General features: G+C 53.5%; 2 protein-coding genes across 2 annotated transcripts in view; both read left to right on the top strand.

The window, feature by feature from the left end:
• Positions 1 to 8,589, top strand: part of Ttc38 (tetratricopeptide repeat domain 38) — a 38,122-nt gene extending 29,533 nt beyond the window's left edge. The window contains exons 11-15 of the mRNA XM_045152272.1: positions 582 to 620; positions 2,765 to 2,846; positions 4,870 to 5,035; positions 5,770 to 6,003; positions 7,482 to 8,589. Coding sequence (XP_045008207.1) covers positions 582 to 620; positions 2,765 to 2,846; positions 4,870 to 5,035; positions 5,770 to 6,003; positions 7,482 to 7,572 — 612 coding nt within the window. The 3' untranslated portion in view covers positions 7,573 to 8,589. The remainder of the gene's footprint in view (positions 1 to 581; positions 621 to 2,764; positions 2,847 to 4,869; positions 5,036 to 5,769; positions 6,004 to 7,481) is intronic.
• A 2,632-nt stretch (positions 8,590 to 11,221) lies between these two features.
• Positions 11,222 to 24,914, top strand: Gtse1 (G2 and S-phase expressed 1). Its single transcript, XM_045153692.1, has 12 exons — positions 11,222 to 11,275; positions 11,639 to 11,732; positions 13,969 to 14,026; positions 14,140 to 14,764; positions 16,338 to 16,505; positions 17,291 to 17,417; positions 17,814 to 18,194; positions 21,398 to 21,470; positions 22,232 to 22,468; positions 23,444 to 23,648; positions 24,026 to 24,238; positions 24,484 to 24,914. The coding sequence occupies exons 2-12, from the start codon at positions 11,711 to 11,713 to the stop codon at positions 24,565 to 24,567; spliced, it is 2,193 nt and encodes a 730-aa protein (XP_045009627.1). The 5' UTR covers positions 11,222 to 11,275; positions 11,639 to 11,710; the 3' UTR covers positions 24,568 to 24,914.
• The last annotated feature ends 796 nt before the right edge of the window (positions 24,915 to 25,710 follow it).

A 25,710-nucleotide genomic window follows, 5' to 3' on the forward strand; every position in this document is an offset into this window, starting at 1 on the left:
TCAGGAGGCAGAGGTAGGAGGATCACCATGAGTCCAAGGCCACCTTGAGAATACATAGTGAATTCCAGGTCAGCCTGGACTAGGGTGAGACCCAACCTCAAAAAAAAATATTATTTATTTATTTATTTATTGGAGAGAGACAGAGAAAAAGACAGGTAGAGAGAGAGAGAGAATGGGCATACCAGGGTTCCAGCCATTGCAAACGAACTTCAGATGTATGCGCCACCTTGTGCATCTGGCTTATGTGGGCTCTGGGGAGTTGAATCTGGATCTTTATGCTTCACAGGTAAGTGCCTTAGCTGCTAAGCCATCTCTCCAGCCGCTAATTAGCTTTTGTAATAGGCTGAAAACTGTGTTGCTATCATGGAAGCTGCTCCTTGGGCCATATAGCTTAGGCTCCTGGTGTCTCCTCTGATGGGAGAAAGGCTGGAAGGGGCAGCAGTGGGTCCACCTTCTAACTTCCTGAGGCTGGCTGCCACTGAACCCTACCTGTGGGAGGTTAGCCCATCTATTTCCAGTACATTTCCCAGGATAGCCTTTTGCCTTCTCCAGATGTTAATCTCAGAACCTTCATGTTGCAGGGTGAATATGAGGCTGCACTGACCATTTACGACAACCACGTAAGTGTGCCCTTGCGCCTCATTCTGCCTGGTGCCTCATAGCTCTGGGCCCATTAGCGGTGTTCTAGCCAGAACAAACAGCTGGAGCACCAACCCAGTTCTTGGATAAGACCTCAACTGAGTTGAGTTAGTTTCTGCCAAGAATCTATCCTAGTTTGGCATGTGATGGGGCCTCTGCTGACTGTTCAGCCCATAGTGGCCAGAGATTGACCTGTCCTGGGCAACTGGATCTGTAGTCTCTAATCTTTCTTTGTCCTTTTAGATGGCTGTTTTTTGGGAAAGACAGTTGCTTTGTCCATAGTGTGTATTTTTTTTCCTGGTATAAAAATCTATGTAATGAAAAATTAAGCCAGCCTTGGTGGCACAACCTGTAATCCCAGCTACTCTTGTGGTTGAAGTAGAAAGAGTTCAAAGCCTACCTGAACTGTAGAGTAAGTTCAAGGCCAGTGAGGTTCTGTCTCAGAATTAAACATTTTTAAAAAATATTTTATTTATTTGCTTGAGAAAGAGACAGAGCGAGAGGCAGATATCTATCTATCTATCTATCTACAGATATATCTATATCTATCTATATATATATCTATACATATATACATATATATATCTATATATGTATATACACACATATATATGTATATATATGTGGAGAGAGAGAGAATGGATGCACCAACCTCTAGCCACTGCAAACAAACTCCAGACATTTGCACCACCTTGTGCATCTGGCTTATGTGGTACTGGGGAATCGAACCTGGGTCCTTAGGCTTTGTAGGCAAGTGACTTAACTGCTAAGCAATCGCTCCAGCCAAGAATTAAGCATTTTTTTAAAATTTTTTATTTATTAATTTGAGAGCGATAGACACAGAGAGAAAGACAGGTAGAGGGAGAGAGAGAGAATGGGCGCGCCAGGGCTTCCAGCCTCTGCAAACGAACTCCAGACGCGTGCGCCCCCTTGTGCATCTGGCTAACGTGGGACCTGGGGAACCGAGCCTCGAACCGGGGTCCTTAGGCTTCACAGGCAAGCGCTTAACCGCTAAGCCATCTCTCCAGCCCGAATTAAGCATTTTTAAAGAAGGTTGGGAATATAGCTCAGTGGTAGAGCACTCGCCTCACCTGCGTGAGACCCTGGGCCCCATCCCTGTACTTCAGGGAACACAATGGAAAAAGGAAGTGCACAGCTGAGCAGTGTGGCGTGCACTGGCCTTCTGGACCTCTTCCTGCCCTCCACCTCCAGAACCTTGCCATCTTCCCAAACTGAAACTCTCCCTGGGAAGGAAAACCACCCAGCCCACAGGGTGTGGTGGTACATGCATGTCCTCCCAATACTTGGGAGGTGGAGATGGGAGCAGAAGTTCAGGGCCATTCTTGACTACACAGTGAGTTGGAGGCCAGCCTGGGCTACACATAAAACATTGACTTACAGAAGCGCCTAGATGTGGGGGTCTAAGCATCAAAGAAACACAGGCTAGATCCCTTGAACGAGGACTAGCAGTACTCAGAAGAAAGGATGGAGACAGGCTGTGTATTGTGAGATATTGACCAGGTTACCTGCCAGGCAAGGCTGAATCTAGAAATGTGACTGGGCAAGATAAGTCTCCTGCCAGGGTGCTCAGAGCTTGAGGTCTGGGAGTAACGGGTGCCAGGGCCAAGCACTAGCTGCAGGCACACGTGCATGCATGCCCAGCACTCCTTCTGGTGCCTATGGATGTCTGAGCCCTTGGAGAGAGGTGATGGGCTCAATGCCTGAGCTTTGGGCATGCGCCAGTGACCCCTGCTTGCTGAGGGCTTGTGAGTATAGGCTGCACTCACAGCTCAGATGGGTCCATTCTGGCATGCTGGATGTCCTCATAGCCTTGTTTTTTTTTTTTTTTATAATTTTTATTTATTTATTTATTTGAGAGTGACAGACACAGAGAGAAGGACAGATAGAGGGAGAGAGAGAGAATGGGCGCGCCAGGGCTTCCAGCCTCTGCAAACGAACTCCAGACGCATGCGCCCCCTTGTGCATCTGGCTGTGGGACCTGGGGAACCGAGCCTCGAACCGGGGTCCTTAGGCTTCACAGGCAAGCGTTTAACCGCTAAGCCATCTCTCCAGCCCCGTAGCCTTGTTTTTGGTCAGCCCTCTGAGCCTGGCCCTTGTCTTCCAGATCCTCCCCAGCCTGAGGGCCAGCGGTGCCATGCTGGATGTGGTGGACAGCTGCTCCATGCTCTACCGCCTTCAGATGGAAGGTAGCCACGTCCGTGCCCTCTCCCCTGGGGACACAGCAAGGGAAAATCTGACTGCAGGGCCAGCGTCAGGAGCTCCTTAGCACAGTCCTGACTGCAGCCTTGGGTACCAGTTCACGTAGCTGTCTGTCACCCGGCCAGTCCAGGGTGACTGACTGTCTTCTGCTACACTTTCTTCTAGTCTCAAGCTCTCCTTGGCATGGTGGCATTGGGCTTTGCACAGAGGGTGGCACCAGCCATTCCCATGGCCTGCCTGCCAGACCTTCAGGGCACAGATAGCACCTGGCCACTAGCTCATGCCTGTTTCGAGATCACGGGAGGTGGAGTTTCCCAACTCTGGGACTGCAGAGTCCTCTCACACTCCACCGCTGGTCTGACTTCCTGCCGATAGTTGGAGGGCCAGAGGGCTTCCCACGGTCCCCAGGCACACAGGCGTGGGCTGATGATTGGGCTGAGCTTTGGCTAGTCTATGGGACCATGCAAAGAAACCACAGAAGGCACAACAGACTGCTTCTGGAAGGTTCCAGGGAGGTTTCCTAGCACAGGTGAGACGTAAGCCATGGAAGGACACATAGCGTTTGCTGGGCGTGTGGAGGAGCAGTCTGTCCCAGGCCGTGGGGGTGCAGAGCTTGAGCCTGTGGGAGCGAATGCAGGGGAGTGGGCTCAGCTTGATTGGTTGGGGCACAAGGAGGTGAGGGCAGGGAGCTGGGGCCCCTGAGTGCGGAAAGGGTATGGGTAGGAGCTTGTTTTTTTAAAATATATTTTATTTATTTGAGATAGAGAAAAGCAGATAGATAGAGAGAATAGGCACACCAGGACCTCTAGCTGCTGTGAACGAACTCCTGATGCATGTGCTACCTTGTGCATCTGCCTTAGGTGGGTGCAGGGGGATCGAACCCAGGTAATTAGGCTTTGCAGGCAAGTGCCTTAACTGCTAAACCATCTCTCCAGCCCCTAGGAGCGTTTTTTAAAAAATATTTTTTATTGACAACTTCCATAATTATAAACAATATCCCATGGTAATTCCCCCCTCCCCCCACTTTCCCCTTTGAAACTCCACTCCCCATCATACCCCCTCCCCCTCTCAATCAGTCTCTCTTTCATTTTGATGTCATGATCTTTTCCTCCTATTATGATGGTCTTGTGTAGATAGTGTCAGGCACTGTGAGGTCATGGATATCCAGGCCATTTTGTGTCTGGAGGACATTGTGAGGAGTCCTACCCTTCCTTTGGCTCTTACATTCTTTCTACCATCTCTTCCACAATGGACCCTGAGCCATGGAAAGTGTGATAGAGTGGTTTCAGTGCTGAGCACTCCTCTGTCACTTCTTCTCTGCACCATGGTGCCTCCTGAGTCATCTAAGGTCACTGCCATCTGAAAAGAGAAGGTTCTCTAGCCAAAAGTGAGAGTAGCATTAATATATGGGTATGGACATTAAATGCTTATTGGGCAGTTTAGGAGCTTATTAAAAATATATATATATTAGCTGGGCGTGGCACATGCCTTTAATCCCAGCACTCAGAAGGCAGAGGTAGGAGGATCACTGTGAGTTCAAGGCCACCCTGAGATTACATAGTGAATTCCAGGTCAGTCTAGACTAGAGAGAAACCCTACCTAGAAAAAGCCAAAAAAATATATTTATTTAGAGAGAGAAGCAGCTATATAGTGAGAATGAGTGCACCAGGACCTCCAGCCACTGTGAATGAATTCCAGAATCATGTGCCACTTTGTGCATCTGGCAGATAGAACCTGGGTCCCTAGGCTTCTCAGGCAAGCACCTTAACCACTCAGCAATCTCTCCAGCCCTGGCGGCTTTTTAAGTAAGCCTTTTCTTCATGAGCTCATTGCTTGTCAATAGAGCTTCACATACCTGGGAGTGCCCTGGCCTCATCAGCCCACTAACCTCCCGGTCTCTCGCTGGGACAGGATTGGGTAAGCTTCAGATAGATATGAGTGGAGGAGGCCAGAGGAAAATTCACGTTCCTGTCTCACACTGAGCCCTGGGTCCCTTGTTTTTGTCCCCAGGGGTGTCTGTGGGACAGCGGTGGCAGGACGTCCTACCTGTGACCCAGAAGCACACCAGGGACCACATCCTGCTGTTCAACGACGCTCACTTCCTGATGGCATCCCTGGGTGCCAAGGCTTCCCAGACCACACAGGAGCTGCTGACCACCCTGCAGGAGGCCAGCCAGTACGTGAGGCCTGAAGCCCTAGCCCGGGGTGGGCTGCCATCATGCCCCTGAGCGGGCAGAGTGCAGGGGTGGGGTCAGGGTCTGCTGCAGGGGATGGGGAGCGAGGCCCTGCAGGTGAGCAGAGCTTTGGGAGTGTCCATGCTCCTAAGTGGGTACTCCCCTAGAGGGCACCCCAGGTGGCACACACCTTACAGCTGTGTGACCTCTAGGAGCACACTTGACGTCCCGGGACAGAGTCACCTCTCCGTCCCCGGGGTGGGGGGCGTGAGTCTCCTCCAAAGGGATATAGGGAGGCCCCGGGTCAGGGGTGCCTGGTGCTTATAAGCCCTGAGACCAGGACAAGGCCCTCCTTTGCTCTGAGCCTCAACTTCCTTGTCTGTAGTGTGAGGATGGTGCCTGCTAGAGCTTACAAAGGTGGCTTGACCTCCAGTTGCCATGGTAACTCTGACTGTTGGTGCCCAGCCTGTGCCTGCCCTGCTGCCAGGCTTCCTTGTCGGTGAAGTCCATGCTGTTAACCCACCTTCCAGATGGACAAAGTGAGGCCACAAGCTAAGGGACAGGGCAGGCAGCCGAGAACTATCCCCATCTGAGTTCAGAGCCCTGTCCTCTCCCAACGCTGGCCTTCAGCTCCCGTCTCTGACCCCATGTAGCTGTGACCGGCCTTACCTTCAGTCCTTTACTCAGGTGCATGTATTCTGTGGCGATGAACACTGAGGCTTGGTCTTGGTGATAGGTCCCCAGGGGAGAACTGCCAGCACCAGTTGGCACGAGATGTCGGGCTGCCCCTGTGCCAGGCCCTGGTGGAGGCAGAGAATGGGAACCCTGACCGCGTCCTGGAGCTGCTCCTGCCTGTCCGCTACCGCCTCGTCCAGATCGGAGGCAGCAATGCCCAGAGAGATGTCTTCAGCCAGCTGCTGATTCACGCAGCCCTCAACTGCAGTTCGCGTAGCCATAGGAACGTGGCCCGGTGAGCGCCTCGGCCTTCCAGCAGCTGGGTGCGGGGGGGGGGGGGGAAGGCCCCTCCACACTGTCCCCTGTGCGCAGAGTACCTGAGGCTTGCACCTCCCTCAGGATGCATGCTCTGCTTTTTTTTTTTTTTTTTTTTTTTTTGGTTTTTCAAGGTAGGGTCTCACTCTGGTCCAGGCTGACCTGGAATTAACTCTGTAGCCTCAGGGTGGCCTTGAACTCACAGCGATCCTCCTACCTCTGCCTCCCGAGTGCTGGGATTAAAGGCGTGCGCCACCACGCCTGGCAACTTTTGAGATTGGGAAAGTGTGAGGCAACCTGGGGATTTGGTTAGCAGACTTCTCTTGAGCAAAGGGACCCCTCCCCCAGGCCCGGCTTCCCGCCTTCCCGCCTCACTTCCCATTCGGCCATGCCAAACTACACAAACCGCCAACAAACACCCTGCTCATCCAGGCCCCTGGGCCTTTGCATGGACTGTGCTTTCTGCCTGGGATGCCCTATGTCCTGTTCTGCCTGGTGGGAACTCACACTGCTTTAGGCTTCAGCTCACAGTCGCCTGCTGACCTGTGTTGGGTATGGGAGGCAGCGGTGAGCAGAGAGATGCAGGTCCTGGTTGTCTGGAGCCCGTGAGTGAAACAGATCGTTGCAGGAATGCCCGTATAATCACATATGCTGAGGCCAAAAATGCTGTGCTGGAGGCAGTAAAGTGGGCTGGAAAGCATAGGGATGCCTCGTAGAAGTGTTGGGGGACACCACACCCAGTGGGCTTAGCCAGTGGACCTAGTTAGGACAGCAGCAGAGCTGGTAGTGGGATCTGTCCCGAGTGTCCCAGGAAGGGGCCTCCTGGAGCTTTGCCACTGCTGAAGTCCTCAGTGCCACCTCTGCCAAGAAGAGGTTTCCTGGAGGCTCAGCTGCAGGAGGAGCCAGAGGTCTAGACAGGTGAGGGCCAGATCCCCAGCAGGGCAGGTGACCACACCCTGAGAAGGCAGGTCTGGCAGTGAAACCCAGGGACAAATGTTCCCTGCTTCTTACCAGTGCAACCCATATGCAAAAGGCCCCATCTCCTAATACCACCACCTTGAGGATGGGGCGTCAGTGTGAATTTAGGGGAGGCAGCACCAAACTCCCAGCACAGCAGGGCCTTTACCCCAAACTCTTCCTGTGCTTGCTTTCTCCCAAGTTGGGTTTTCTCCTACACCAGCTTCCACTTGCTTTCCAGAGCCTCACAGCGTGTCTCCTGTCCCTCCAGTCCTCAGCCTCGGGCTGTGGAGAATGAGCTCTGAGGTCTTGAGCCATGGCTTTCCTGGAGACAGACATGGCCACCGTGGCATGCCCACATCTTTCAACCTCACAGGGTGTCTGGTTTCTGTCTCTAAGGCAGAGTCAAAGCCCTCCCAGCTGGATGCCCTGGTTCTGCTCCTGCCAGCAGGGCCAAGTACCTCTAGAAGGTTACTTAACAGAAACTGTGTATTTCCACAGGAGCCTTCTGATGGAACGTGATGCCTTGAAGCCCAACTCGCCTCTGACTGAGCGGCTCATTCGCAAAGCGGCTGCTGTCCATCTCATGTAGTGACCTTGACAGGTCCTTGGCCTGCAGCAGTGCCCTCTGTACCTTAGGCAGGTTGTCTGGCTAGAACAGGGTTAGGAGACAGCTGGGGTCTGAGTGTCAGAGGACAAGTTCAGCTTTGAGCAGAAAGCCCTCACACAGGGGACATGAGTTAATTTTTTTTTGGGGGGGACACACTCTCTAGTCCAGGCTGGCCTTCAGCTCCCTGTGTAGTCAATGATGACCTTGAACTTCTGATCCTCCTGTCTACTTGCTGATTATAGAGATGCACCAAGTTAATTTCAAGCATGACTCAGATGTCCTCAGTCCTTGCTAAGGGACAGCACGTTTTTAAGCTTTAGAAGAAAAGCAAGCTGCCAGTTGCAGGGGTTTCCTCCAGACACACATACTGCGCTTCCCGGCCACCCACGAGCTGGAAGGCAGAGCAGAGGTCAGGCTGAGCCCCGAATACCTCCTCACCAGACACAGGGCAAATCGGTTCTCCTGGCTTTCCTTATCCTCCGGACAGGTCTCCTGCCCCACTTCTCAGGGGAGGGGACCAGAGAAGGCACGTAACCTGCCTGGGGCCCCAGCCTGCTGCCCTCCTCACAGATAAAGGTGCAGACGGAGCACCTCCTACTGTCTCTGGAGGGAAGAATCCTGCCGCGCTGGGGCCCACCATTAGAACACACACAGTCACCTTAACAGCCCTCTGCTGCCTGAGCTGAGGCCATCTCGAACTATAGCTGACTCTGATCCATGTGCCTTCCTGCCTCACTCTCTCACCCCGCTGCAGCAGAACTGCCTCCTGTTGCCAGGGAAACACTGGTCCGTGTGAGTTATGGCCCTGGATTCTGTCTAGTGCCTCTGTGGCTCTTAGCACCTGAGTCGTGTGGAGCAAAGCTTTCCTTCCTCTCCCCAAAGTTACAAGAAGCCTCCTGTTTCCTCAGAACCTGCAAACCCTCTCTGGTTTCCGTGACCCCGCTGTGCTTTCATGACAATATTATCCATCTTTAATAAACCTTTCCCCCCACCAATAAATCCATCTCAGTGTTTTTCTCTACCAAACTGGCCTTTAAAACGTTCTTTCTTTCTTCCTTTTTTTTTTTTTTTTCCCTGAGGTAGGAATTCACTATGTAGTGTACTCTCAGGGTGGCCTTCAACAGGTGTCCCTGGACTCATGGAAATCCTCCTGCCTCTGTCTCCCGAGTGCTGAGATTAAAGGCATGTGCCACCAGGCTCAGCTTCAATCTTCCTTTTAGTGCGTTTTAGTACTTGCACACCTGTGCTGAGGATGCATTTCAGGAGGATGATGCCGTTGTCAGCCTGAGCAGGGACATCCACGTGCCAAGGCACCTTTCAGGCTCCTTCAGTTCCCACGAAAATTAGGCAGGGACTCAGGGGCAGGTCTCCTGTGAGGGCGCAGAAGCCTCCAAACTCATTAGGTTCCTGCAGTTTGATCAAGTCCGAGCAGGTTCTGAGGATTAAAATAAGCAAATTGGTTCCTTTGATTATTAACTCCTGTAGGCACCTCTGGGCGTCTGCTAGGTGCTGGGCTTGGGCTGGGTCAGGGGAGTTGGGCTTCCCCTTGAACTTGGAGTGGGTGGGGCAGCAAGTGAAGAAATTGTGTAGTTGCCATAGGCCCTCAAAACGTGCTGTTTCTATCCAGGTGCTAGGGACATGTTCCAAGGGGGAGCCTCCCCAGGATTTTGGCCAAGGAATCAGGAACCCTGCTTTCTCCTCCAGGAAGCCTTCTATCCCAGCCTCCCCCTCTACAAGCTTGATGGCTGTGCCTTCTCTTTGTCCCACAGCCCTCAGCACCTGCCCTTCTCTGCTGTGATCTCAAGTTGGGGAGTGTGTGTGTCCCCAGCAGCACCTAGAATGTGGCTTGCACTGAGTAGGTGTCAGTAAAAGCTGGCAAATGCATGCTTTAACAAGCAGAATCCTACTGAGGGAATGAAGAAATTAATCTGCAAGAGACATGGCAATGACTAAAACAAAAAGAAAGGAATGAAGATACAAGTTGGTATAAGGAGCAACAAGGTGTTCACGACTGGCACGGTTTACCGAGTACCTACTATGGGCTGATACAAAGACAGGTGTTGGCAGTCTTCCTTGCCCTAGCGGGCAATCTTCAGGGGTGCAGCGTCCAAACATGGACAGTAACGAAGAGCCATCATCTTGACCCAGGGTGTGCCTGTCTCCCCTCCTTGGTTCCTGAGAAAGAGAAGCTTCACCCTTGCAATCCTGGCTGTAATGTGACACTCAACTGGCAACTCCCACTGACAGAAGGCTGAAAACTTGGAGCTCCTGGGGTGGTGGGTCCAAAAAGTCAGACTGTCTAAGGGTGATCAAGACCCTGAAGCGGCTAGGAGATGGCTCAACACGACCACCTCCTTTGAACCCGCATCAATCCAGCCCACTCCTGGACTTCCCTGAACCAACAAATCCTTGACTTGCTTTGTTATTGTGGCCAGAGGCTCCTGGCTGCTTGAACGTGCAGTACGTGGGGTGTGACACTACCTCTGTTCAGTTAGATAAGCTGAGCAAAAGTGCAAGCAACTCCGGCCTCCTTTCACAAAGGAAAGAGACCAGGAAATAAATCTTCCAGCTGTGCTTTGTTCAGAGAGCTAGCAATCTGAGAAGACGGTGGATTAACATCCATCCTGAAGATCTGTCTTTGCCAGGTAACCCCGCTACAGGGAACCAGAACAAAAACGATCTTCCTTCCATGTTCATCATCCCCCTAGCAAGTGTCTCAGAGATGGTTCATATGCCTCCAGGTCTCGTCTCTGTGAAATAGGGAAGGATTCTGCTTTTCTCTCATTTGTCTCTCTCTAGTCAGAGGTGGTTCACATTTCACAAGGCAACTGAGTTCTGCTCTGCTTTCTTCCTGTGCCTTCTAGATTACATCGAAAGCAAGGATTAATGAAGAACAACAAACCATTAGTGGTGGGTATGCTGAGCTATTTCCAAGTCATACGTCCAGACTCCTCCTTACAAAATGAAGAACAAATGTGCTCTTATAATATAGAAACAAAACGGCAAGCCGGGCATAATGGTGTAGGCCTTTCAGCCCAGCACCCAACAGGCTGAGGTAGGATTAGCATGAGCTCAAGGCCAGCCTGGGATGCAGAGCGAGTTCCGGGTCAGCCTGGGCGAGGGTGAGACCCTGGCTCAAAAACAAGAAAAAATGTCCCCCATCATTGTGCCTTTCACAAAAGGAAGAGGGCAGCTTAGAACTAAAGAGTCCAAGACCAGGGGATCCAGGTGGAAACCAGGTAAGAGAGGGAGGCCTGATGTGAGGGCTCAAGGCTGCACCGGGCATTCCCAGCGCGAAAGACGTGTGGGCAAGCAAGAGGGCAGCGTAACGGGCAGGACGAACTCCTTCCAAGCTGCCGGAGCATCCTCGCACCCGGGAGGAGCTCAGCCCGCGTGCGGAACGTAAGCGTGGGGTAGGACGCCCCTGGGACGACATTAGTCGTTACCCTTCCGGAACTCAAGGTGTCCTGGGGCGGAGACTCGGGGTAAACTTCCTTGCGGAGCCAATGGGCGGTGAGGAAGCACTGCGCGTGCGCACTGGGCTAGCTGGTAAGTGTTCGCACTACAAGTCCCAGGGTGCACCGGGGGCAGATTCCGTATTCAAATCGGCCAATCGACGGTCCGCGGCGCCCGGCGCGGTGTTTAAACCCTCGGTGAGGGGCGACTTGGGCTTTCCGTCTGCCGGGTGAGAAGCTGGGGTCCCGGGGAGGGCGGGTCGCGCAGGGCGGGTCCCCGGGTGAGCGCGCCCCGGGGTCTCAGGCCGGAAGGGCCGCGCGCCTGGGCTGCAGCCGGGGCCGAGGACCGGGACGACAGGGCCGCGGGTGAGCCCGGCCGGGCTCCTCTCCCACGGGCGGCCCTTCCGTTACCGTCGCTGGGTGCGGGCGGGCGGGCGGGCCGCTGCCGTGGCCGAGCGTCGCAGCACCTTTTCAACTCCCAGCCCCACCCGAACCGGCCTTCAGCGCTCGGGCTGTGACCGTGAGCCCGGGCGCAGCAACCTGGGCCCCGTCTCGGACACCCACTCACCATTTAGTGTCCTTGCTCCCTGCAGCGACCTCCCCACTGCTGCTCCGTGGAGGCCGGGGACGGCTGCGACGCGCCCTCAGCCAGCCAGGCAGAAGCGATGGACGCGGCTCCGAAGGAGGGTAAGGCTTCCGCGAATGCAGACGTGTTGGGTGACCTCCCAGGGAAACTGTGTCTGTTCGCCTCAAATAGGGCAACAACAGATCCTAGGAAAGTCTGGCCTGGTGGGCCAGTGAATAGGGTTACTTGTAGGAGCATGGATGGAGAATTAGGTAAGGAAGGCCGCAGAGTCGCCCCGAGATTAAAGGCTCTTGCTTGCAAAGCCTGACAGCCTAGGTTCGATTCCCCAGTACTCACGAAAAGCCAGATGCACAAAGTGGTGCAAGCGTTTGGAGTTAGTTTTCAGAGGCAGGAGACATTGGCATGTCCATTTCCTCTCTCTCAAATAAACATTAAAAAACAGTGGGGGTATCACTGAGTTTGAGGCCAGTCTGAATTCCAGGTCAGCCTAGGCTACAGTGACACTACCTGGGCGGGGGAACCTCACACACAGCTGGGCATGGTAGCGCACGCCTTTAATCCCAGCACTCAGGAGGCGGAGGTAAGGAGGATCGCCAAGATTTCTAGGCCTCTGAGACTACATAGTGAATTCTAGGTCAGCCTGAACTAGGGCAAGACCCCACCTCAAAGACCCTACATCAAAAAACTGAAAGTAATAAATGAATGAAGTAGGCTCAGGAAAGGAGCACTATCAACTAACAGGCAGCTACACTACCGAAGAAAACTGTCCCACCCAACAGCTGTAAACCGCGTACCTCTCCCCAGAGGGCCTCCCGCTCCTCATGGACCTTGTGCGAGTCTCGTGTTGGTAATCGTAGCGACTCCATGGCCAGATGGCAACAGAGAGCAGAGCACCACCACATATAATTCCTTCCTCCATCCCGCATGGGTTCTGAGGTGTCCCTGAACCTTGAAGGGGGTGATACAGATTTACAGTTATTTTCTCGCTTCTAGGCCTGACATCGGGCCGGTGTGCCATAGCAAAAGTCACTTGCTGTCAGCTCTGGTCCATTAACAGAGTGCGTAGTAGCCACTGTTCTGTGCAAAAGCTTTCTAGGCCAACGCTGAGCTAATATAGCTGAGTTGGTGAGCTCCAGGTTCAGTGAGAGTCCCTGTCTTAAAAAATAACGTAGAGGAGCCAGAAGAGACTACACAGTGGCTAAGAGTACTTGCTGTGCAAGCATGAGGGCCTGAAATGGCCAGAGTTTGAGTCCTAGCATCCACGTAAAAAGCTGGCATGGGGCCAGGTGTGCTGGTGCACACCTTTAATCCCAACAGAGGTAGGAGGACTGTGGTGAGTTTGAGGCCACCCTGAGGCTATGTAGTGAATGCCAGGTCAGCCTGGGCAAGAGTGAGACCCTGCCCCCAAACAACAAAAACCTGGCATGATGATTACATGTGCCTGTAACACGAGACCTGTGCAGACTGCACAGTCATTCGGGCTTGCTGGGACGTCTGTCTGACCATAACCAGCAGCTCTGGTTCAGTGAGAGGCCCCACCTCAAGCAAGCACACCTGGCCCAGCTAGTATTCTTTGACATCAAGAATACATCTCACTCTAGCCCAGGCTGACCTGACACATCCTCTTTAGCCCAGGCTGGAACTTGAAGCAGTCCTCCTATCTCAGCTTCTGGGGTGCTGGGATTAAAAGTGCGCATCAGCAAGCCTGGCTCCGAGTGCAGTCTTATCTGTGGCTTGAGAAGGACTCCTAGCAGTGGTGGCCTGTAGATGCTTTCTCAGTCCTCAGGCCACATTGAGTTATCCTTGAACTCATTGTTGAAGGATGCATAGGTACCCCGAAGTTTGTAAAATGCCCTGTGCCTGAGGGTGGCCTAGCCCTCTTGGAAGCCCACTGGATGATGCATGGATGTGTGTAGATTATGTCACCGAGGCGAGGCCCTGTGCTCTTGGGCTGGATCAGCAGCTCAGGATGGCTGGTGCAGTTAATTTAATTTAACTTATTCATTGGCAAGGGGAGAGCGAAGAAGTGTGGGTGGACTGGGGCTTGTTGCCTCTGAAAACAAACTCCAGACACATGCACCACTTTGTGTATCTGGCTTTACATGTGTACTGGAGAATGGAGCCCAGTCTGGCAGGCTTTGCAAGCAAGTGCCTTTAACTACTGAGCTGTATTGCCCCAGTTCAGCTGATGCAACTTACAGAAAACAGAAAAAAAAATGAGTTGGCTGAGAGCTCCCTATGACGATAGCTAAAGCGAGATCACTTGGAGGTGAAATTTCATAATAGCTATGAAACCTAGAGAGACTGATAATATGTTCTTGTCTCTTTACCCTTCAGACATTCTTCTTTTGGCTGATGAAAAATTTGACTTTGACCTTTCCTTGTCGTCTTTAAGGTAAGCAGATGAATTTTCTTCCCTTGCCCTGGGCACAGTCAGTCAGGAAAGCCTTTCACTGGGCCCTGGTGTTACTCCTCATCACTAATACTGACTCTTGTCTCCAAAAACAGCGCAAATGAAGATGACGAAGTCTTTTTTGGACCTGTTGGCCATAAAGAGAGGTGCATTGCTGCCAGCTTAAGTAATCGGACTCCCGAGCAGCCTCCTGGGCCAGCCTCAGGCAGCCCGGGTACCTGGAGCCCCCTCACTGGGGAGAAGTTCGTGGAGGTGTACAGAGAAGCCCACTTGCTGGCCTTACAGATAGAGAGCCTTGGCCGCAGAGAGGCAGCCCAGGCTGCCAGGCCTGCTGAGCCTCAGAGCCAAGATGTGGAGAGATTTGTGCAGGAGTCAAAATTAAAAATACATCTCTTTGAAGAAGAACAGAAAGTGGCGAAAAGTCCCACCTCACTTAAAAGAGAGACGTTCTGTGTGTCAGAGAGCTCACTGACAACACTGCCGCTTTTGCCTCCCTCAGGGGCACCTCCTTCTTCAGCTTTGTCCTCGGCCCTACCCAGCACCTCTGCCCCAACACAGAGGACCCAGAGACCAACGTGCACCTCTCAGCCTTTGCCAGCGCAGCCAAGTGCCTCCCACCTTCTGAACCAGGCTGGGCCTCCAAAGAGGGTCACCAGTAAGCTGCAGCCACCCCGAACTTTGGCTGTCAGAGGAAGACGCCCTCCCCCGTCCTTGGAGAAGGTAGACAAAAGAACGTAGCTCACGCTTTGCTGAGGACACAGGCTCCCTGCCTCGTTCCATGCCCTGCCATGGAGGCCTTGTGGGTGACAGAGGGCATGGAGCTGCTCTGCTGACTCCAGCTCCGGACTGGGACAGTGGATGGAGTAGCGGTGGGAAGCCAGCCAGGGTGGGCTTGGGCTGGGACTTATAAGTGTCTCCTAGTACACTCTGTTGCAGCTTGGGGGGCTCCTTAAAGTGGGGCTGAAGTGTCACCTAGTAGGCATTTGTTGGCTTTGATGAGCACCCTCCCCCCATAGCTCTCTCAGATGACACCCGTCATCCTCTGTGTTTGTAACTTAGTTTACACTTTCTGCCCAGGCATTAAGAGGGGCGAGCTGTCTGGGAATTGGCAGATGACATGTTTACAGTCACTGAGGGTCCTGGAGGCTTGGGGCTGAGGGTGTGCAGGAGGGCACATGTGAGATGGCTTTTGCCTGCTGTGGTGGGTGGGGGTGTAGAATACCAGGTAAGCGAGGGTGGCACTCTCCCTGCACCTCTGCCCTGTCAGTCATGGAGAGGGTGAGTTCACTGCAGGATGCCCATCTGTACAGCCTCTCCGAAGGACCAGAATGGTCAGGGTGGGATGTGTGTGCAGTGCAAGTGGATGTGGAGAGGATGTGTGTATGAGGTACGTATGGGTAGGATGTGTTTGTGGACTACATGTGGCTGTAGGGCATGGTTTGTGGGTACAGCCTCTGCAGGATACCAGGCAGGATTTGTGTGCGTGGCCCATGTGAATTCAGAGCACATCTGCCAGCCGTGTTTCACAGCTGCCAAAATGCACCAACCCTCGATCCATCCACTGACGGTTAGGTAATGAGATGGGTCATAATCCAAGTACTGGGATACTTTTAGTAAAAAGAATCCCAATATGAATACAAACGCATACACCATGGCCTTTGAAAACGCGCCAGGTGTGAAAGATCAGGAATTGGGTGGTGCTTAGTGAAACGACAATGGGCTACAGGGCTGAGGAGGTTGGCGGTGGGGAGTAACTGCTAACAGCCATGGGCTCTAAGGGGAATGCCCCTGTGGCAGTGGATGTATCCATAGCAACGTGCTACCACCACCGAGCGTGCCTTCAAGAGGGTGGCCAGTGCTGCTGCTTCCGAGCATGGAGCAGTTCCCATGGATTCACTTGTCCCTACATAGGCCAGGGCCCATGTTCTTTGACTCTGTAGGTCAGAGTGCTGTTCTCAGCATTGGCCCAAGACCTCTTGAAGGGCAGCACTTGAGTCAGGGGTGCCCGTACAGGGAGCCAGTCTTCCTGTGCAGCTCTTAGAGTAGCTGGAACTGGCTTCCCCATCTTCACCCTTAAGCTTTAGCGCTTTCTCCTGTGCGCCACCCAGTCATGTGACGCTGCTAGTAGGGAGGCCACGTCTGCAGTCATCTTATGTCCGGGTGTGTGGTGGGGAAACTGGATTGCAGTATTCCCCTCACGAGAGTGGTGCCGGCCTTGCTACTGACTTGAAGCTTGTGTAATTCTGGACCTTGTTAGGCTTGACAGTCCTCACATTGAAGTTCCCATTTTCAGCTGAAGAAAGAGGTCACAGCTAGCCTTCCAAGAACGAACCTCTCGAGTGAAAAGGAGTCCCACGGGGCTGTGCTCCCAGACAAGCCCCGCGTTCCTCTGGATGCTTCCAGCCTGCCAGGCAGCATGCAGCCAGGCCCAGGCAAGCGGTCACTCCCTGTTCCTAATAAGGTGAGCTGGCTGGGCTGCAGGGGTTGCCATCTGTGGGAACGAGATGGCACTTTGTAGCAGAGGTTGCTTCTGTTGATTAAAATAGTGTTAGTAGTCCACAAGAGGCAGTTTGGAGAAGTGTCTGCAAAGGAACAGGCCTGGCAGTGTGTTGGAGCTAGGCTCTGCTGCTTGGGGCAATGTGGGTTGAGCAGAGCTCCTTGTGTCCCCTCCCCACCAGGGACTTGCGTGGAGGATGAGAATGATGTGCAGTCTGCAGCTCCCCACAGGCCTGGAGATTGCCTCTGTTTGGCCATTTTTTTTCTCTCATTGTCAAACTGACAAAAGCCAGGCCTGCAGCAATTGATTTGCAGTTTGAGTTGGAGCCCCAAATGTCCATCTCAGCCACCCTGCCTGCGCACCCCATGAGCAGAGGCTTGGAGACTGCGCTTTGAGAGAGTTCCGGGCAAGGCTGAGAATGTCCAGGGAGACGCTGCCCTGTGTGTCATTAGCAGCTTGATGGTGATCACGTTGCATTAGGATTGTCCATCCTCTAGAGGGAGTTGGAAGTGGTAGGTTTCGTGCAGCACTGTACCAGTTTATACGACGGACTCCACGGTCCCTGCGTCCGGTAGCCACCAGCGTCCTCCCAGGCAGGTCCCCAACTGTATCACTTAGCTTTTATTATAAATTCAAAATAGGTACTACTAAAAATTATTTTTAGACCCCACTTTTGCAGAAGTATGCAGGTAATAAGATCTTTGCTGATTCTTTTGTTTGCTTTATTTATTTTTAACCTTTTCTCTAAGATGGGGCTGAAGAAGACCCTGTTAAAACCACCGGGCAGCAGCAACAGTCTCATGAAGAAACCCTCCTCCTCGGGGCCGACTTTGAGCCTCGCTTCCAACATGCGTTCATCTCCAGTGGCAAGCAAAGGTGAGTGGCCATGTGAGCCCTCCCAGACCAGAAATCTGTCCGTTTTCGTAGACTGTTTTCTTATGGCCTTCTGGCCCCAACGGACAATGAGTTCTTTCTTTCTTCAGGCTGTGGGCTAGGCAAGGAAAATACTGTCACTGTCCCCTTTTCCCTCCAGTAAGGTGGGTGGCTTCAGTTGTGAACCTCCAAGACCCAAAAGGATGCTTTGTGTCGTCAGACCTGTGCTATGACAGGACAGTCCCAGCACTTGGGGCCTGGAAACTAACTCCTGGTTCTGTCTGGTTCCCTTGGTGCACTTGTTTAAATTCAGGCCCCTCTGTGTTCCCTGTGCCTAGTCAAGGCTGCCATCTAGTGGTAACGTGATGTGTGAGCATCTTCATGAGTCTTTTCTTGCAGTGAAGTCCAGTGAAATTTCCGGTGTTCCCACGAGCAGCTTACGGGCCCTGTCAAACATCAGCAAGTCAAGCAGAACAGGACCCACCATGCTGCGCCAGTCTCTGCCAGCAGCACCTGCCGGGGCATCCTGCAGACAAGCTAAGGGGGCTGATGCTGCCCAGCCTATGGCAGAGCAGCCCAAAGCTCCCAGCACATCTCCCCTCCTCCAACCCAAGACCCCGGAGCATGGAGACTCAAGACTGGACCCTGACTCCATTTCATCAGCATCTTCTCAGTTGAATAAAACTGCAAGCGTAAAAAGACAGGATTCCTCTCTGAACTCCAAGACAATCGTTGTGTCCACTCCTACAAATCTATTTAAAATTCCCCAGTTTTCTATTGGTAAGTACTGGATAGAAATCCTTTGGGACTTCTGTGCCATTCCCTGCAGGACAAGTCCCTGCTCCGTGACTGCAGGGCTTTCTCCTCCCTGTCATGTCAGCACCTTGGTCGTGAGTGGTGGGGCTGCCTGTCTTTGTCCAGCCCACAGTTTGAGCCTCGGGTCTGTGGGATGATGTTACCAGTTCTATGTTTTAATGTCTGGATTGTGTTTTGGGGACCGAGCTTGGCTTGCCCCCCAACCTCCTCCACTCCAGGCCTCTGTGAGTCTGGAGTGGCTGCTGTGTGGGGTAGTCTAGCTCTGCCACTAGCAGGGCGTCCCTGCTGCATGTCCTATGTTCACCTTGCTCTGTCCACTCGGGCCGTTTGGAATGTGAGCCCCCCCCCCCCCAGCATGATGTAAACTCCAGTTGCTGCTCTTGAAGTCTTGCCCTGCACATCTGTGCTGCCCACTGTTCAGTTGCAGGCTTGAGGTTCCACTGAATTTTCTATATTGGGTCTTCTCTCTACATGACCTCTTTCCAATCCTTTGGTCCTCAGAGTCGGTTCCCTGGGCTCAGTCAGTGAGGCAGCCCTGCCCTGCTCTTAGCAGAAGATGCACACAGTGACCAGCAGGTAGAAGGCAGGTATTGGTTATAGGATCACAAATCTGTGAGATGCAGCATGTGCAGTTCTGTCCCATGGACATTGGCTGTCACCTGGAAGGCTCAGGCCAGCATTGGCCGATTAGGTGTTGGACTTTGACAGAAACATAACAGGAACAAAGTTTAAAAAGGAACATGCAAAACTAAAGAGCACAAAAGTCTCCATCCATAGCAGGTCTGAACCAAGACCAAGGCTGAGTCAGTCAAATCCAGGGGAGGTAGGCCCGACCTGCTTTGCAGCATGTGGCAGCAGCTCGGAGGTTTTATGCAGCCAGTAGTTACGTAGGGTGAGTCATGTGATGTCCAGGACTAGGTTGAATAAGGAGGATGACATTAAGAGGACCACTGGTATCGTTAGAATGACAGGTTATATTGGGGATGTTGTCAGAATTACGACCTTAGGTTAGGATGGTAACCTAATATTCCTTAGGCCAGGGCTGGGGAGATGAGTAAGAGCAATTGTAGTGGTGAAGCCAAAGTCTCACAGAGGGGCTGCAGTCAAAGAACCAGGTTAGCAACTGACTGGAGAAGTAACAGCTGGAGGGGGGTGAGACTCAGCTGCACAGAGGTCACGGCTGGAGGGGGGTGAGGCTCAGCTGCACAGAGGTCACGGCTGGAGGGGGGTGAGGCTCAGCTGCACAGAGGTCACAGCTGGAGGGGGGTGAGGCTCAGCTGCACAGAGGTCACGGCTGGAGGGGGTGAGGCTCAGCTGCACGGAGGTCACGGCTGGAGGGGGTGAGGCTCAGCTGCACAGAGGTCACGGCTGGAGGGGGGTGAGGCTCAGCTGCATGGAGGTCACGGCTGGAGGGGGGTGAGGCTCAGCTGCACAGAGGTCACGGCTGGAGGGGGGTGAGGCTCAGCTGCACAGAGGTCACAGCTGGAGGGGGGTGAGGCTCAGCTGCACGGAGGTCACGGCTGGAGGGGGTGAGGCTCAGCTGCACAGAGGTCACGGCTCGAGGGGGTGAGGCTCAGCTGCACAGAGGTCACGGCTGGAGGGGGTGAGGCTCAGCTGCGCGGAGGTCACGGCTGGAGGGGGTGAGGCTCAGCTGCACGGAGGTCACGTCTGGAGGGGGTGAGGCTCAGCTGCACAGAGGTCACGGCTGGAGGGGGTGAGGCTCAGCTGCACAGAGGTCACAGCTGGAGGGGGGTGAGGCTCAGCTGCACAGAGGTCACGGCTGGAGGGGGCGAGGCTCAGCTGCGCGGAGGTCACAGCTGGAGGGGGGTGAGGCTCAGCTGCACAGAGGTCACGGCTGGAGGGGGTGAGGCTCAGCTGCACAGAGGTCACAGCTGGAGGGGGTGAGGCTCAGCTGCACAGAGGTCACGGCTGGAGGGGGTGAGGCTCAGCTGCACAGAGGTCACGGCTGGAGGGGGCGAGGCTCAGCAGCAGGGCTGTGCTGTTGCAGGAGGAATCTCTGAATTTCTACTGCTTGTGTTCTTGGGGCACTTGAAGTCAGGTATGGAGGTGGCTCAGGTGCTAGCTGTGCGTTTTTGTGCCCTGGCTGGCCATGCTTTTGACCAAGGTTCTTCTGAGCACATTTCCCTCGCTGCCTGCATGCTCTACTGCTCTCTGGATGGCCCCTGCTGGCTCCTCAGAAACTGTCCCACCTGTGGCAGGCAGTTCCTCCCTTCTCCCATGTCTCTCGTACCTATTATTTTTCATGAACCACCACCATTTACATGGACCCAGTGCTGGCTGAGAGAGGCCATGGGGGACATGCAGCTTTGGAGGTCCCTGGCCCACATGCGCCCTTGCTGAGCTGCCCATAGTGTGCCACACATAACATGCGTGGGTAGGTGGGTGGTGGTAGAGACCAAAGACCCTCAGCCTGGGCCTGAGGTGCACAGAGCTCTGCAATGAGCTTTGTGGGTCTGCCCAGAAGAGGCTTCTCTGGTGGCTGGAGTTGGGCTCTGGTGACACTGCCCATGGCTTCTGAGACTACAACATGGTCCAGGACGATTCTGGCTCTGGAGGGTCTGTATGGCGAACTCTTGGCTCACGGGCAATGTGCTTCTTGGTAGACTGGCTTACTGGAAGCCATGTGCAGGAGGGACTAGTGTGCTGCTCCTTCTGGGCCTTGCCCAGATAGCAGTCATCTACCAGGAGATGCTTTAACCTGGAGGACAGCGCCTGAGTGATGTCATTGGTGATGCCGTCACTCAGGCAGAGGAAGGCACTCGGGCTTTGTGGCCTGTCCTGGACTCCACGTTCGGGATCCCGCTGTTTCAGTGGGCATGTGCAGGGTGCTTGCTGATGGGCCAAGGTGACTTGGGATGAAGCTGCTTCAAAACATGGGCCCAGGCCTGCTGGCACTGGCACAAGGGTGGAGGGTGAAGAGGCTGTTGCTGCTGGGCAGACCTGGGCCTTTGCCTTGGCTGGGGTCCCACCAAGGTGCAAGTGCCCACCAGCACCCTTGGCACTAACAGGTTTCCTTATGTGCCTGGGACCTTCAGTCTGTTCTTTGTGGCATCAGCTGTATGGCAAGTTGTGAAAGTGGAGAAAGCCCAGTTGGTGAGGGTCCACGTGACCCTGTCCTGACTGATGGGCAGCCCTCTCGGTCCTAGGTGAGCCTCTAGACGGTGCAACACCCAAGTTCTCACAGGCACAGCGGCTGCAGTCGTGGCCTTCGGATGGCAGGTAACTGACAGGCTCCGCTTTCTTCCCTTTTTTGGCCAGGAGAGGGGGGCTGAGGTAGGGTCTTGCTGTTGTCTAGGCTGACCTGGGATCCAGTATGTAGTCTCAGGATTGCCTTGAACTCATGACAGTCCTCCTACCTCTGCCTCCTGAGTACTGGAATTAAAGGCCTGTGCCACCACGCCCAGCCCTTCCTTACCTTTTGAGAACACTGATGTGATGTGTCTGCAGTGGGGTCACACCCGGGATACAGGCTGAGTTCCTGAGGTCGAGGCTGCTTCCATTGCACGCGCGCACACACACACACAGCTCACATGAGGTAGCCTGTGCTAAAGGACTGTCACCAGGCTGAGTGCAGAACCCCTGCACACTGAGCACAGGGAGAGCTGTCATCCATTTGTCCGCCCAGGCAGGCTGGTGTGGGTTCTGCACTCTGGAGATACTCATAACTAGCTCTTTACATCTCTTCTGACCCTTCCATGGGCCTTACCTCTGTGAAATAGGTTGTCCCTGTTACCTGAGGATTAGGGGAAGGCAGTGCCTGTGAACCTGAGGCCCAGGCCAGGGTCTCACAGGGAACAGTAGCAATCCGCACTCCCCCGCCCAAGTTCTACTACAGTGGCGCCTTCTTGAGAACAGAACCACCTAGATGCCCTGGCTGGGCTCCTCTGTTGAACCTGGACTTAGCACAGTGTTGGCCTATTGGCTGGCCCTGAGACTCCCCCTGTTCAGGTCATCTCCTCTCAGCGCTGACGTCTTTGCAGAGTTGTTCATAGCACTCCTGTAAGACACCCATCGGGACCCACTTCGCGAGGCTTGCCAGGCAGCATGCGGACCCCCATGAGTGCAAGACGGATGTCAGCCCTGCCCACGCCTGCCAGCCGGCGCCTCTCTGGCCTTCCGCGGATGACCCCTCAGTCCATGCCCAGACCGATGGTGTCCCCTCTGTGTGTGCCTGCTCGGCGACTTTCTTCGGAGCCCCGGAAAAGATGTGCAGTGAGGTAAGGAACCAGGTGGAATACATCTGTATCAAGCTCATCAGGTGCTGTGCTGGGGAGTGCAGCCCCAGGGAACAGGCCAAAGGAAGAAAACAAGCCACAGAAAAGTGCAGGACAGCGTGGGCCTGTGGTTTTGTTGTGTATAGAGAATTCTTTTTCCTAGGTTGTTAGAAAATCCACAACATGTGAAAGAGAAGATATTAGCTGGGCATGGTGGCGCACACTTTTAATCCCAGCACTCAGGAGGCAGAGGTAGGAGGACTACAGAGTTCAAGGCCAGCCTGAGACTCCACAGTGAATTCCAGGTCAGCCTGGGCCAGAGCAAAAAACTCTACCTTGAAAAGAAAAAAAAACCAAAAACCAAAAAAGAAGACATTCTGTCTTAGTTTATGCACACTGCCAGGTTCTGTGAATTGTAGCAAATATCTGAGTTTTGAGTCAGCAGGTTCTCAGGGTCTGCTAGGTGTTGGGGTTCCTGTCTAGAGGGAGGCCCACAGTGAGACTAGTGCCTGGCCAGCGCCTGGCTGGGGTCCATCCTTCCCAGGTCACGGGGGGGGGGGGGCACTGTGGCATTAGAACAGGCCGATGGCTCCCGTCGTCCTGAGCGAGGGCTGCGGTTGGGCCTGGAGAAGCTGTGCTGCTGCAGCACATGGACACAGGCAAGACCCCGCATGCACCTGACTCCTTTTATCTGACTTGGGCTGAGAAGAGAAGGGGTAACGTGGGCACAGGTGAAACCAGGCTGGTAGAAGTTGAGCGCTGGAAGACTAGAATTATTTGGACCTCCTATTGCAGACAAGGGTCTGAAAGGTGGTGTCCTCATGATCAGGCCTATGCAGGCAGCTGGCTCCAGGGCCAGGAGCCCTCCCCCTCTGCCTGCACTGGAGCTTCCCCCAGAGGGAGACGGTCTGCGTCCTGCTTCACAGGTGGAAGAGTAGCATTTTAGAGAAATCTTGGACTTTTTCTTTGTTCCTCCAGAGCTGAGCCAGCACAGGAGAGCGGCAGGAGCACCAGTGCTGAGCAGGTGGGCCGAAGTCTGTCCCCACCCGAGAGCTCTCCACCAGTGGTGCCTCAAGCACTGCGCTTTTCTCCAGAGAAAAGCGACTTTCCCCTTCCACAAGGCTCCACCGTGGGAGCAGCTCAGGACAGAGCAGAGCCTCATGAAGACCTGCACCCCAGTGAGGTAGGCAGGGGTGGCTACATTTCACAATTGGAGAGTCACAGGACTGCTCTGGAGGCCACCCACTAATGCAAGGCTAGGGCCTGTAGTTTAAGCAGCCTCGACAGGGCGCAGGACTCTAGGCCACAGAAATATATGCCAGAGGAGCTAGCAGGGTCAGAGGGCAGGAATCAGAACAAGGCTGCAGCTCTGTCTAGCTGAGGGCAGGGTGTGCACCATCCAGAGGGGCAGAGGGGAGGTTGCATCCACTGGGGTTCCACTCCAGCCCTTCCTTGGGTTGTAAGTTGTGAGTCCCCAGGACTACTGGCAAAGTGTGACTTCCCAAGGTGCATGGCTGACGGCTCAGTGCTGGACTGTCCTCTCTCCATGTCCCTGCCCAGGCTCTTCTAGACATCGGGTTGGAGCAGCTCACCATCACTCCCGAAGCGCCAGGCCAAGCCCCGGCTGACCGCCCTCTCATCGACTTTGGCAGCACTCCTGAGACAAACATAGTTCCAAGACCCAGCAGCCGGCCCCTGATCGATCTCATGATGAACACGCCTGATGCAGATAGTAGTGGTGTGGGTAAACCTATGCACCCGAAGCTGGGGCAGGTGAGAAGCCGTGGGAGATTTGCGCTGGAGGGGTGCCGCTTGGGCTCCTAAGGGTGACTCATCTCTGGTAGCCTCAGCTTCTCAAAGGTCACCTACGGCCACTGATGGATTCTGCCAGCTGAGATGCTTTCTGGAGGCAGCAGTTCTGCCTCAAATGGGATTGGCTTGCAGGTCACTGGTGTGGGACACGTGTGGTGACAGGCACAGGCAGCTGTGCTCATTCTTTTCCCTCTCCTCTCTTGCAGCTGATTGACCTTGGTTCCCCTCTGATCCAGCTGAGCCCCGAGGCTGATAAAGAAAACCTGGACTCGCCACTTCTCAAGTTCTGAGCAGCACAGGGCCCTTTGCTTTGTTTTTAAACCACCAATGTGGCTTTTGACTCTGAGACACAAACTTCAGAAGAAATTGTATTTGGTTGGTAGGGCAAGAGAAGATCCAACTGTACTTCCTGTGCCTGAAATGGTAGGCTAGAGCTGGGGATGTTTGCAGTGTGTGCCTGAGGGTCTCACCTCTAGGGACACCCCGCCCCGCCTTTCCAGTGGGCTGGAGTACAGCACTAAGAACTTTGTTTCAACTGTAAAATTTTGTATGTGAAACAGCTAGAGACTATTTTAAACAAATTTGTTTGGAAAGTTAAATGTTCTAGATTTAAATTAAATTATTAAGTTAGAATGTGTCCTAGAGGATTAAAGCATCTTTAATTTTGTGTGTGGTGGACATGCATGCGTGTGGGTGCAGGGAGGGGGCTGTAAAAGTTAATGTCAGGTGTTTTCATCAGTCATTCTTCAGTTTATTTATTTATTTATTTTGAGACAGAGACAGGGTCTCTTGCTAAACCTGTAGTTCATTTAGCTAGACCATGCCCAGTTTTGCATGGGTGATTTATTAGAGACAGAGGAAGCTGGGCATAGAGAATGAATGGGCACGCAAGGGCCTGTAGCCACTGCAAATGAACTCCAGACACATGCTCCACTATGTACATCTGGCTTATGTGGGACCTGGAGAATTGAACCTGGGTCCTTAGGCTTCATAGGTTAGCACCTTAACCACTAAGCCATCTCTCCAGCCCAATACTTGAATTTTTAAGCTTGATTTTTCACATGTGCCTAGCTGTTTTCATCACTCTAATCAAGACATTATTCAGTCTTCATTTTTAAATCTTGTGTATGTGTGAGAGAGTGCACATGTGTTGTATGTGCACGTTTGGGTGAGTGCAGATGCATGCCAAGCATTGTGTGGAGGTCAGAGGATAATCTCAGGTGTCAGTCTCCATCCTGTTCAAGCCAGGATCTCTTGTTGGCTTCTGCATTTACCAGGCTAGCTGGCCTGCAAACTCTGGGCATCACCCTATCTCCACCTGCCATCTTCCTACAGCAGTGTTGGGATTGTGGACACTCACACTGCTGGGTCCAGCTTTTACATGGGTCTTGGGCATCCAGACTCGGATCCTCAAGCTTGCTTGCCAGTGCTTG

The sequence above is a fragment of the Jaculus jaculus genome, chromosome 6 (genome assembly GCF_020740685.1).
Source record: "Jaculus jaculus isolate mJacJac1 chromosome 6, mJacJac1.mat.Y.cur, whole genome shotgun sequence".
Lineage (NCBI taxonomy): Eukaryota > Metazoa > Chordata > Mammalia > Rodentia > Dipodidae > Jaculus > Jaculus jaculus.

Excerpts from the sequence above, each read along its gene's own strand:
- Gtse1 (XM_045153692.1), top strand. The coding sequence starts at position 11,711 with ATGGACGCGGCTCCGAAGGAGG. Across the intron at positions 18,195-21,397 it reads AATTCCCCAGTTTTCTATTG|GTGAGCCTCTAGACGGTGCA; the intron begins GTAAGTACTGGA and ends TCTCGGTCCTAG. Across the intron at positions 21,471-22,231 it reads TCGTGGCCTTCGGATGGCAG|AGTTGTTCATAGCACTCCTG; the intron begins GTAACTGACAGG and ends ACGTCTTTGCAG.